At 39.7% G+C, this 12,966-nt stretch overlaps 1 protein-coding gene across 6 annotated transcripts in view; it reads right to left on the reverse strand.

Annotated features, from left to right (window-relative positions):
• smoc1 (SPARC related modular calcium binding 1) overlaps positions 1 to 10,389 on the reverse strand; it is a 177,045-nt gene extending 166,656 nt beyond the window's left edge. For all 6 annotated transcript variants that reach the window (XM_034195206.1, XM_034195208.1, XM_034195205.1 and 3 more), the window contains exon 1: positions 10,110 to 10,389. In XM_034195206.1, coding sequence (XP_034051097.1) covers positions 10,110 to 10,217 — 108 coding nt within the window. In that variant the 5' untranslated portion in view covers positions 10,218 to 10,389. The remainder of the gene's footprint in view (positions 1 to 10,109) is intronic.
• Between the last annotated feature and the right edge of the window lie 2,577 nt (positions 10,390 to 12,966).

Genomic DNA, 12,966 nt, shown 5'->3' on the forward strand with positions numbered 1-12,966 from the left:
TCTTACTAGCATCAGTCGCGTACATGACGGGACGTTGTGCGAAGACGAGCGAACACTGCATAAGAAAGTCCGCGCATGTCTCCACACAACCCCGTACGGCTCCGGAGGGCTTATGTATGCTTCAGGGGAAGGTGGGAGGGGTCGTTGAACGACCTGTGGAACATCACTGTTGCGCACAGGATCGACAGGAGGGGGAGCCGCAGCAGCGCCCTGAGGGCGCGCTTCCACCTGCGCGGCGAGAGCCTCCACCCTGCGGTTAAGGAGGACGTTCTGCTCGGTCATCAGATCCAGCCGAGCCGTAAAAGCGGTGAGGATTCGCTGCAACTCACCGATCATTCCTCCTGCAGACGCCTGTGCGCCCTGCTCTTCCATTGGCCGTTCAACAGCCGGTTGACGCCCCACGGGGTCCATGACGTTGGCCGAGATATCCTGTTGGGAAAGTGTAGGTACACGGACCCACAACAGGGGGCGCAAATGAACGGACAATGGAGGAAGTCAAATAACAACACTTTACTGTTGTGAATGGGCACAACAAATACAACAGATTACAACAATGGACAAAAAGCCAAATCACAAAAGGTGTCGTGTGGGCAGGCTCGAAGATAGGAGACGTCTGTCCAAAGCAGAACCGGAACCACACGATTTCCTCCGCCACCAGACCCGGGAATACTGGAGCCGCCAAGTCCCGAATTCCCAGGTGGCCACTGCCTCCGCGTGTCGGACCTGGTACTGCTGGCGAGGAACAAAGAAACAATTAAATGTGGGCGCGTTTGCACCCAGCAATCCGCACGGCAGGAAAACTACCTCCACCTCTCGTTGGAAAAGGAGTCTGTTATACAACGCACAAAAGTCACAAAAGGTTACTGTCACACAGTTAGCTGAGAATGTTACCTTCCAGGTAGAACGATATCTCGGCAAAGAGGTGGAGGTGTCGTCCTGCTGATGTACCCCTGCTGATTGGTAACAGCTGTTGCAGGTGATGCGTGACAGCTGTCACCCTGGCTGCTCCTGTGAGGCGGCTGCGCCCTCTGGTGCCTGGAGCCCGCACTCCAGGCAGGGCGCCCTCTGGTGGTGGGCCAGCAGTACCTCCTCTTCTGGCGGCCCACACAACAAGAAGACTATGATATAGTGCCTTGCAAAAGTATTGGGCCCCTTGGTATTTCACACATTTTAATTTATGCCATTTCAAATACAAAAAGTAAATCAGGCTTCTCAATATAAAAAAAATCTAAAATGATCTTCCTTAAACTCAAACTCAAAGCAAATCTCTACAACCTAATATAAATTAATTAAAATATAAAAGTCAAGATGCATAAGTAATGGACCCCTTTGGTATAATAAAATAATCAGCTTTATTTACAGTTTTCTTCAGACAAGTCAGAGGATGGATACATGAACATTTCCAAGTCACTGAAGATGTCTTGGACTTTATTTACATCAATTATGAAAAAATACAAACAGTATAGCTATACGGTGATTATGTATGGAGTAAACAGTTCTCAAAAACTGAGTGACTGTGCAAGAAAGAGAAGAGTGAGGAAAGCCACCAAGACACCCAGACAACCCTGAAGAATTGATAGGGTTCTGTGGCCATGACTGGAGAAATTGCACATAGTGCATGTTTTGCATTTTATATCACCAGTTATACAGCTTCATAATGAAGTGGAGCAGATAGATTTTCTTTCACCAAAACATCAAATCTAGGCTTGCAGCTCAGATGTATCTTCTGGCAAATTGTAGCTGAACTTTCAGGTCTTCTTGTTAAGAAAATTCTCCTCTATGCCACTTCATCATGAAACCGTGTGTGTTTGTGGAACTTTTAACATCAAAATTATTTTTACACCTTTGATTTTTCTTATGGTTAGCATGGTGGATTAGTGGTTAACACTGTTGCCTCACAGCAAGAAAGTCATGGGTTTGATTCCCACCTTTCTGTGTGGACTTTGCACGTTCTCCTTGTGTTTACGTGGGTTCCCTCCGGGTGCTCCAGCTTACTCCCACATCCAAAGACTTGCAGGTTAGGTGAATTGGAAACTTTAAATTGTCCGTAAGTGTGCGTGCGGGTGTGCATTTCTTTGTTTGTCTATATGTGGCCCTGCGATAGACTGGCTCCTGTCCAGGGTGTACTCCACCTCATGCGCTATGACTGCTGGGATAGCCTCCAGCTTCCCCATGACCCTTAAATACCTTCACCAACAAAGTTGGTGGAGGTAATGTTATTGCCCCTGTTTGTCTGTTTGTGAACAGCCTGGAACTCACAACTTTTCCATATATCGTTATGAAATTTTTTACTGAATATTAATATCCTGATAGGCAAGAAGTGTTTCAGTTTGCAAGGTCCTGAGTCAAAGGGCAAAGTCAGGAAAAATCTTGAAAAATTGGAAAAATCCCTATGTTTAACAATAAACAAATTTTCAGAAATTCCTAATTCCTAAATTTCTTTCATATTTGAGAGCTCCATTTCATGTACGTATATTTTACTATTGATTATATCTTAAACAAACATGCCCCAATCACTTACATGTTTGAAAATGAAGTGCAGACTGGCACTCACTATCACCTGACAAAGTTTGATCCGGATCTGATCCGGATTGTGGATTTTGTGGACATTTGAATTTAATATAGAAAAAGCCCATTTGATCTACATTTTGAATTATATACGTATATCAATCAAAAGTGCCTAAATCACTCTAATGTGTGACAACGAGATGTAAAGTGGCACTCTTAATGAATAGACTAAATCTGATCTGTATTGCAGATTTAGCAGATATTTGATTTTAACATTGAAAAGCACTTTTGATCTATATTTTGTATTATATTTTATCTTATAAAAAGCCACTTCTAACAGGACTTTGACCTTGAAAATGTTTTCCAAGGTAGAAATTTGTGGAATTGGAAACTAGCGTTGGCGGAGGCTTGCACTCTATGAGTGCGGTGCTGTAGTTGGAGTAAGCGCTTGAAGATGTGTGTGTGATTTTTCTCGTAAAAAACTCAAAATTCACAAAAACCTCCTTTCTTTCAAATTTCTGCAGAGTAACTAAGACTTACAATCTCACAGACTCACAGTCATAAAGTGCATATACACCTGTGCCCATCCTTTAGCTTGCATCAACACACGTGTGCACTCGCAGACCTCTCGCACCTGCACCGTGACTATGATCTTCCTCACATGAATAAAAAATGTTTTCCTGCTTTTGGAACCAGGACTCTACTTTGCCAGGCTGAAGGTATGCCATCTTGGCCAGCTCATCACTCCGCTCTGTGTGTTTGTTTTTTAATACATTTATGAGTCCACACTGATGCTGTCAGAAAAGTATGCAGCTCACTGCTTATCTCTTTGTATCACTGTTGCTAACAAGTTGTTTTTTTTAACTAACACCTGCCTCATTAAAAAATAAATTAAAAATCTACATTTTTACCATCCATAGAAGACCTGATGTGATATCTGGCATTAGTTGGTTTCTTGGTCGATGATTATACACATTCTTTTCAGCTTCATGAAACATAATGAAATGATCAACCTTATTAAGGGTAAGAACTTATTACATGTTGGTGATGATCAGATTCCATATCTTGCAGTGTAGATCACACTTTTCTTCTAAAAAGAGAGATAAGACATTTTTCAGCATTTTAAATATTTTCTCAGTGACTGATATATTGATTTTTATGGTCTGTCACTCATGTATATCTCACAACGGACATTAATCAATTAATTAAATTTTGCAGAGATTGTAGCTACTAATCTGGATATGTTTCAGTGAAATATAAATTTGTACAAGTGTGATAATGAAGTTGCCATATTTCAAGTAACAGAGTTTAAACAAATGATTACATTGTAAAAATAATGAAAATTTTCACCATTGTTTGACCTTGGTAGAGGTATGAACCATGGTTCAAATTACAGGGGGTACAGGGGGGAGCTGACCCTGAGGTAAGACATGGAGGCTTTTAAAAGCGTTAAAATCAAGAGGATTTTTTTTTTTGGGGGGGGGGGGGGGGGGGTCCAAAACATGTATACATCCTTCATACATTTAATTGGAAATATTTCAATATAGTTACCATATTCACAACCCATAGAATCTTATAATACACAAGAAATACCCCTAAAGTGGACCATGCCACTTCTGGCTGCCTCACTCCCATTATTGCAATGGCTACTTTAAAGACCCCCCCCCCCCCCCCCCCCATGTCACATGAGGTTCACTGTCAAAGATGTTCACTGTTGCTGGTTTGAAAGTCAGCTGCACCCATCTCAACATATTAGAATTGATTTAAAGCTAGCGTTATTTGATACTGACACAGATGCACTGCTGACCCAAATGTGCATCGTCAAACCTTAAACCTGAGGAAGATCTTAGCAAGATATAAATTACAATAGTACGTTTCATCACAATCCATAAGGTACTGCATAAAATAGGTTTCAGAGACTCTGCCCCGAATGGTCTCAATTATAATTGAAGCATGCCCAATGTCAGTCTTGTCCAAGGTCTTCGTGAGGTGACAGTGTGTACAAAGTTTCATCTTTGTAAAAATATTGCATTTATTGTGACCAGATGTCACACACACATAGACAGACAGATGTATACCTTAAAGAGTGTTTCTTAAACCTGCTCTACCTTCATCAATGTAGGTGTAAATGCTAGTACACAAACATTTTTTTGGTTAATCTTCTCAAAGTGGATGGAAGAACAAGTATCTTTTTCTTTCTGGATTTTAAAAATAGTAATTTTTCGTAAAGATTTGAAAATGTAGACCGATACATTACATAACAAATAATTTAAAATCATTTAAAATTGAGCATTGAACTGAATAGTTGTAAGAACTGAATCTTTATACCTAAACTAAGGCCCCATTTTTTATATAAAAAAAAGCATGTTTATAATCTCTGCCCACATGCCAAATCAGCCTGCATCATTTTTTTTTTATTTCATTTTTTTTTTGTTTGTTTGTTTTTGCAAATTTCATTGACGGTGGTACAGCTGATTCAAGAACCAGCATGCCCACTAGATGGCAAGTATGCTTTGACCGAAGACAGCCAGTTTACCGACCCGGGCCCAGAACTTTCTGCTTGACAACGGAGGTAGCTTGGATGCTAAGTACAACGGTTCCAAGGTGAATTTTTCCTCAGGGAGTTGTAGCTCTATACTGACACATTCTATTCTGTGTGCCTTCTGGCAAACTGTAGCTGAAATTTCACATCTTCTTCTGAAGAAAATCCTTCTCACTTGTATCAGAGAAAACTAACAAATAAATAAATAACATTTTTAAAAAATTAAATAAATTAACCCTCCATCACTTTTTTCTGATGTTAAGGATGATAGACTAACGCTTTTTTTATAGAGCCTAATGAGAAATGTGAATTCAAAGGTGCCTAGACAGTTTCCATCAAACTGCACTTTTGTAACTGTCTGAAACATAAATAGTCTCCCTGTTTTGATAATTCCCTGAAATTCTTGAACTTGTGCACCTACTGCACCATGGATCCTCAGGGTAAATGACAGATAACCAGTGCTATCCAGTGAAGTTAGCTCAGGCTTTTAAACCTGGTATCAATGTGGAAAGCGGGGGTGTGAAATCTGGCATTACGGCAGCACTGAGCAATGTTAAAAGTATCTTCTCCGGTGTGAGCGGACAAGAGTTTGTTCTTGTTCCTGAGACAGCTCAAGCAGAAGATGGAGTAGATGGACAGAGTCATTTACATATAGGTGATAAAGGTGATGCAAACGCTTTGATTCGTTCATAGACTCAGAGCAAGCTTCCAGCATTTCATCACTACTTTTGTAACAATCATTTGTCTCAAAAATGCCAAATTTCCAGTAAGTACAAAGCAGCCTTATTTTATCATTTGACCACCCTGTAGTTTGGAGTTTATCCAATGTGCCATTTCAAAGGGTTTCATAAGGCCCAGTGTGAGTTCTTAACACCAACGAGGCTTTTGAAGTGCTTTAAACAGAAAAAAGTTTGTCTTGCAACAGTAAGATATTGCCTTTGATAGTTTTTGTTAAAATGTCATTTTACTTGTGACGTTACCATTGTGTGGCAAACCACAAATCTGCCCCCTGCAAGAGGTACAAGACATACACAAATATAAATGATACACATGCATATACAATGCATCTAGAAAGTATTCACAGTGCTTCGCTTTTTCCACATTTTGTTGTGTTACAGCCTTATTCCAAAATGGATGAAATTCACTTTTTCCCCCTCAAGATTCTACACACAATACCCCATAATGACAATGTGAAAAAGATGTGAGATTTTAGCAAATGTATTCAAAATAAAAAAATTTAAAAATCACATTAACAGCCTTTGCCACGAAGCACAAAACTGACCTCAGGTGCATCCTGTTTCTACTGTTCATTGTTATGACCGGGCCTACTGGCCAAGCTTCCAAAGCCTCTGCTCTTACCTAGTGCTCAAATATAACAACCAAAAACAGTGGTCTTACCTAAACTCCTAAATAAGAAACAGGAGAAAACTATCAAAATAACATGTCTTCTCACCCCTGCTAACAAAAGAGATTGGACTGCTTTACAAAAACGAGTAGTTACAAAATGTATAAAAAAGAATACAAAAAGATTAACAAAAGAAAGACAAGTGTCCTCAGACACACACTCAATTGGGAGCAGAAAGAGGGTGGAGCACTGGAGGTTGATTTCAGCCTCCCTTATAAAGCAGGGGTCTTCATTGCTGGACCAATCAGCTGGCACCATCTCTACAAGCTCAGCTAAAACAAGAGACTCACAGCACACAGAATAAGCAGCACCTTACCTAGGTGGGGAGGGCAAATACACTTATATACCACAAACAGAACTACGTACATATAACCTCAGGGTCATAACATCACCCTTGAGATGTTTCTACAGCTTAACTGGAGTCCACCTGGGTTAAATTCAGATGATTGGACATGATTTGGAAAGGCACACACCTGTCTACATATAAGGTCCCACAGTTGACAGTGCATGTCAGAGCACAAACCAAGCATGAAGTCAAAGGAATTGTCTGTAGAAATCTGAAACAGGATTGGCGCAAGGCAAATCTGGGTAAGGAGACAGAAACATTTCTGCTGCTTTGAAGGTCCCAATGAGCACTGTGGCCTCCATCATCCGTAAATGGAAGATGTTCGGCTCCACCAGAATTCTTCATAGAGCTGGCTGCTCATCTAAACTGAGTGATCGGGGAGAATGGCCAGAGAGAGTGGCCAGGAATGGAGTCAGGGAGGTGACCAAGAACCCGATGGTCACTCTATAAGAGCTCCAGCATTCCTCTGTGGAGAGAGGAGAACGTTCCAGAAGGACAACCATTTCTGCAGCAATCCACCAATCAGGCCTGTATAGTAGAGTGACCAGACGGAAGCCAATCCTTAGTAAAAGGCACATAACAGCCCACCTGGAGTTTGCCAAAAAGCACCTGTATGACTCTCAGACCATGAGAAACAAAATTCTCTGGTCTGATGAGACAAAGATTCAACTTTTTGGTGTGAATGCCAGGCGTCATGTTTGGAGGAAGCCAGGCACCATCCCTACAGTGAAACATGGTGGTGGCAGCATCATGCTGTGGAGATGTTTTTCAACAGCAGAAACTGGGAGACCAGTCAGGATTGAGGGAAAGATGAATGCAGCAATGTACAGAGACATCCTGGATGAAAACCTGCTCCATCAGACTGGGGTGGCGGGCCATCTGTCAGCAGGACAATGACCCTAAGCACACAGCCAAGATATCAAAGGAGTAGCTTCAGGACAACTCTATGAATGTCCTTGAGTGGCCCTGCCAGAGCCCAGACCTGAATCCAATTGAACTTCTCTGGGGAGATCTGAAAATGGCTGTACACCGACGCTCCCCATCCAACCAGATGGAGCTTGAGGAGTGCTGCAAAGAGGAATGGGCAAAACTGCCCAAAGATTGGTGCTCCAAGCCTGTGGCATCATAGTCGAGAAGACTTGAGGCTGTAATTACTGCCAAAACTGCATCAACAAAGTGTTGAGCAAAGGGTTTGAATTCTTATGCACAAGTGATTTCTTAGTTTTTTATTTATAATAAATTTGCAAAAAAAAATTAACAAAAAAACTACTTTATTCATGCTGTCATTATCAGGTGTTGTGAGTAGAATTTTAAGAGTAAAATGAATTTACTCCATTTTGGAATAAGGCTGTAACATAACAAAATGTGGAAAAAGTGAAGTGCTGTGTGTGTGTGTGTGTGTGTGTGTGTGTGTGTGTGTGTGTGTGTGTGTGTGTGTGTGTGTGTGTGTGTGTGTGTGTGTGTGTGTGTGTGTGTGTGTGTGTGTGTGTGTGTGTGTGTGTGTGTGTGTGTGTGTGTGTGCCTACACATGCACACATGCCTTTCTGTGTGTGTGGGGTGCATCCATGTGCAGCCTTCAGTCTATATGATAACAGAATATGATGTCGATTATCAACTTTTTTAAAGAGACAGTAGGGGTGATGGCCAAGCTGTTAAGTGCACTTGTTTACGGTGTGGAAACTTCCTGGTTCAAACCCACCCCTGCCCATTCTCTGTACAACATGGAATTGCATCAGGAACAGCATGCGATTTAAAACGTGTGCCACATCAACATGCAGATCCACCGTGGATCTGCTGTGGTGGCCACGGGTAAAAGGGAGAAGCCAAAGGGACTTACTTACTTGTATTTTTAAAGGTGGGGGTTTATCTGGAAAACTAAAGCAATGGCTCATAATGACAAACTCAGTATGGAATGTATTTCAAAATAAATGCTGTATTGACTTTGGAAATGCCTTGTCAGTTACAAAATAATTTGCAGCAGCACCATGATTTCCTCACCTCACAGTTCGAATAGGTAACTGCACTGCTTGATAGGACTGTGGAAGCCTGTTTTGCCAGGAGAAACTGTTTTCTTACAATTATGAAATTGTGATCATCCACAGCCAAGTCAAAATTATGAAAGAAATTACAATCCTGACATCCATAAATCATGCTATACTCTACTACTGAATGAAATGATGAGGAAATACTAAGCTGTGATTATGACATAATAAGATATAACAACAAGGTCATGTCTGATAATCACAAGATATTGTCATAATTATCAGGTAATAATTCTTAATCATCAGATGCTAAATTCCACTTATTATTTAATAAAGTATAACAATGATATGGTGACTGACATGCTGAAATATAGTTAATAAATAATGAGCAAAAATACTGACATGCTGAGTGATATCCATGAAATACCACATCAGATAAAATAACCCATAATCATGACACATATTAAGTCATTGCCATAAGTTATAATAATGAGACATTAAAGCGTAATAATATTACACTGGATCACAGTTATTAGATGCTAAGTCAGTTAAAACAGATAATCATGCTGTCATCATCATGAGTTAAAATCAGGAGATCCTTACAAATAAAATCACAATTATGAGCTCAGTGAATAAAGTCATAATTATGAGGTAATTATCATCAGAGCACAACTATAAATTATTATGCTAAATCCTGCTTATGAGGTGCCAAGTCATAATAACAAAATATTAAGTTCAAATTTTGAAATGATTACAAGATAGCAATCAACAATTAGGCAACAAGTCCTAATTATAAACTGGGATAAGTCCTACTCAGAAAATACAGCTATAAGAGGCAAGACAAGAAATACATGAATATCAAACAGATATCAAATTACATTGCTTAACAATGTTTATTGTAAGTATGAAACCTCCTTGTGTTATTTATTAGGCCATAGCTGCAGCTTAATATATCACAGTTCTGACTGATTAGCTCAAATGTGTTAGCATCTCTAATTATAACTTATCTGAATTTTGTAAATATTTCACCCAATGTCCTGTCAGTTTTTCACGAACCCTATCGCCACATTTATGTTTCCATTTCTACTTGATTAAAAAAAATACATATATATGAATTTATTTAATACTGTTCTGCCTCAGTAATTACAAAAATATGTCATCTTTGAACTGATTTCTCTCACACATTTTTAAACATTTTCTAAAGGTAATGTCACAATCACAATTACTTTTATTTATTATTTATTTATTTATTGTCTAATGTCCAAGTAAAGTGACAGCTGACAGTTTTAGGATTAATGCGTAAACAGTGCGCAGGTTTGTACTCACCCGTGTTCCAGCCGCTTTCTGTGCGCAGACTTGCGGCAGATTAAAGACAACCAGAAGCACCAAAAAGTGAGAAAAGGTGAAAACGAGCAAAGTTGGCGCTGACATCATGGAGCCTGGAGAAACTTTTTCTTCAGACACGTCCAAAAAGTTTTGGAGGGGAAGGAAAAAAAAAAAAACACTTTCTCTACTTCTCCAGTAAGTCTTCGCACAGCGCCATTTAGCGGGGTGATGATTTTATCCGCTGCGGGAGGGAGAGCTGCTCATCACGGTTTCCACAGGTTCACTCACCCGTCCTGTCCATTGCGCCTTCATTTAAAAGCGAGGGCGGAGCCTGCGGGCGCTGACTGACACCGCCGCTGTCCAATAGCGATGAGCAGGTAGCGATAAGGCCACGCCCTTTTGATAGAGCTGCTGTGGTCAGTCAGCAGCTGCAGGGACGTAGTCTTTCAAAATGATGGGGTCAAATTTGAGCTTCTCATCCCCATTCACAGGCACATAATGCTCGAGAATAGAGCGCCGTCCTGCTGCGGTGACATTTAACTTGTGTGCTCGGGTTACGATGGAAAACGTCTATTGAGTAAAGTCAATTGCTGTCACACGCACAGCAGGAGTCCGCCTGTGATTCTAACATTCAGCTCTGTTCAGACTGTTGCTGCCATGAAAATTCAGCAGCTGATTGGAGCAAAACTGGTATCTATAGCAGTGTTCCCTAATTATTATAAATTATTTAATCAATGTTTTAAAAGTAAACTAACTTTAATTAATAATTTGATACTGAGTTCCATGTTTTTGTACTTTGAAGAAACAGCACCCCACTGACACTTTTAAAGAGGCCATATTATGCATAATTTTTTGTAATTCACCTTTTGCAACTCCATATGCCTGTGGTTTTATATTAGATTTTTCAAAGTCCTACAATTCTTTGATTGTGCATGCAGAAATGCCCATGCTGTAAGCAAAGGTTTGGCCTGGCTGAAACGGCTTGTTGTAGATGTTTGTGACATATGTACCAGCAGTATATATCTGAGCTCGAGACGTACCCATTGGAGGCCTCTCAGTGTCATTGCAAAATGTTTTGCATGTTGAAAGAATGTGCACTCATTTTACTACATTGTGCGCTCATTTTGCTAAATTGTGCACACGTTTCATTAAAGTGTGCTCTCATTTTACTATACTGCACAATATGCTATATTGTGATCTTGTTTTACTATATTGTGCTCTCGTTTTGGTATATTGTGTGCACATTTTCATATATTGTGATCTTGTGTTACTCGGTCATTTTACTATAGTAATTCAGGGGCTCAATTAAAGGAAAACATGCATGTTTTATTCAAACAAGGGCTCAATTAAAGGAAAACGTGTGCACGAATTATCACGGCCAGGAAAAAAAAAGTGCGCATGTTTCATGAATTCAAGAGTTCAATGCACGTGTGCACATTTTATTAATTCGAGAGCTCAATTATCACAGCCAGAAAAAAAAAATCACTTTAAGTGACCTCTCCCGAATTCCGTAAATCACGCACGTCTTCTCTGTGAGAAAAAAGCAAACTCCCCTTCTATATAGAGTTGGCTTGAAAAGGAGGTGCTTTTTCCATTAGACAGGCAGATTATTTGTCAGAGACCTGAAAATGGGACCTTTTTAGGATGGGTCACCTCAGTGTCCATGGGGAAACTTTAGTAGTTGTTTTTAGGACACCTGGTGACCTTTATCAGTATGGTGAAAATATGTAATATGTATTATCTATATTATAATAGCTACGTGGCTTCTGCATGTGTGTATGCGTACGTGTGTGTGTGTATGGCTTCGATCACAGAGTAATTGGGGAGTGCTGACATTTGCCGTTTGGTATGCTTATGTGTTTTGGGTCAACTATAAACACTGCAAAAATGGAAAGTTGATAGGACTAATATTTTTGGAGAAATTAGGGATATTAATTGACAACAGTGAACAAGGCCATTGTGATGGAAGGCACCATGGGAGTTCAGGGTTTTTGGGGTTTTAAATGTTGTTATTGTAGTTTGTGTTAGTTTAACAGTGTTGTTAGTGTTACTGAGTTATTGTGTTTTTGTAGTTCAATTGGTTTAGTCAGTTTAGTTAAGTGTAATTTTGCTGTTACCCTGAGTAGGAAGTGTTGTGCCTTTGATGTCTTCTGCCACTGTCTCTGTTTGTGGATGTGTAAAAATAAAGCCACTTGCTTGGGGCAGAATGCAGAAAAGACAAAAAGCTCTGGCTCGGTTTTCATTCTTCTGGGCAGCTCGCACAATATATCAAAAATGAAGTGGTGTCTGTGCAAATGTATGCATGCCTGTGCATGTACTTCGATCATGGACAAACTGGGTAAAGCTGACATAACGTTTGGTTTGCTTATGTATTTTGGGTCAAGAATGAACTGCAACAAAACAAAACATTGATAGGACTAATATTTTTGGATAAACTACAGATATTAGCCAACAACACTGAACAATGGACATTGATAATTACATTCTGGACTCACGCCATTCTAGCAGGGGGTGGTAACTCATCTGTGTATTAAAAGCGAAGTAGTGTCTGTGTATGCATGTGTGTATGCATTATTTTATTTAGTAAGTTCAGTGTAAGTACATAATATAATTATAAGAATGTTAAAAAATACATGGATGATGCAAAAAGGTGAAAACACTTATGTCCATTGTTGTCCATTTAAAAATCAAATGACAAAAAGAAGTAATAATAAAATAATAGTAGTAATAATAGTAATAATAATAATAAGAGTATGTATATGATACCAAGAACCTAAACAATTTATAAATACATTAAGACAGTAAATAAACATTAAAAAATTACATAATTAGGAAATAAAAGGGTTGAGTTCTTCTT

Source organism: Thalassophryne amazonica, chromosome 19, assembly GCF_902500255.1.
Source record: "Thalassophryne amazonica chromosome 19, fThaAma1.1, whole genome shotgun sequence".
In the NCBI taxonomy this organism is placed as follows: Eukaryota; Metazoa; Chordata; class Actinopteri; order Batrachoidiformes; family Batrachoididae; genus Thalassophryne; species Thalassophryne amazonica.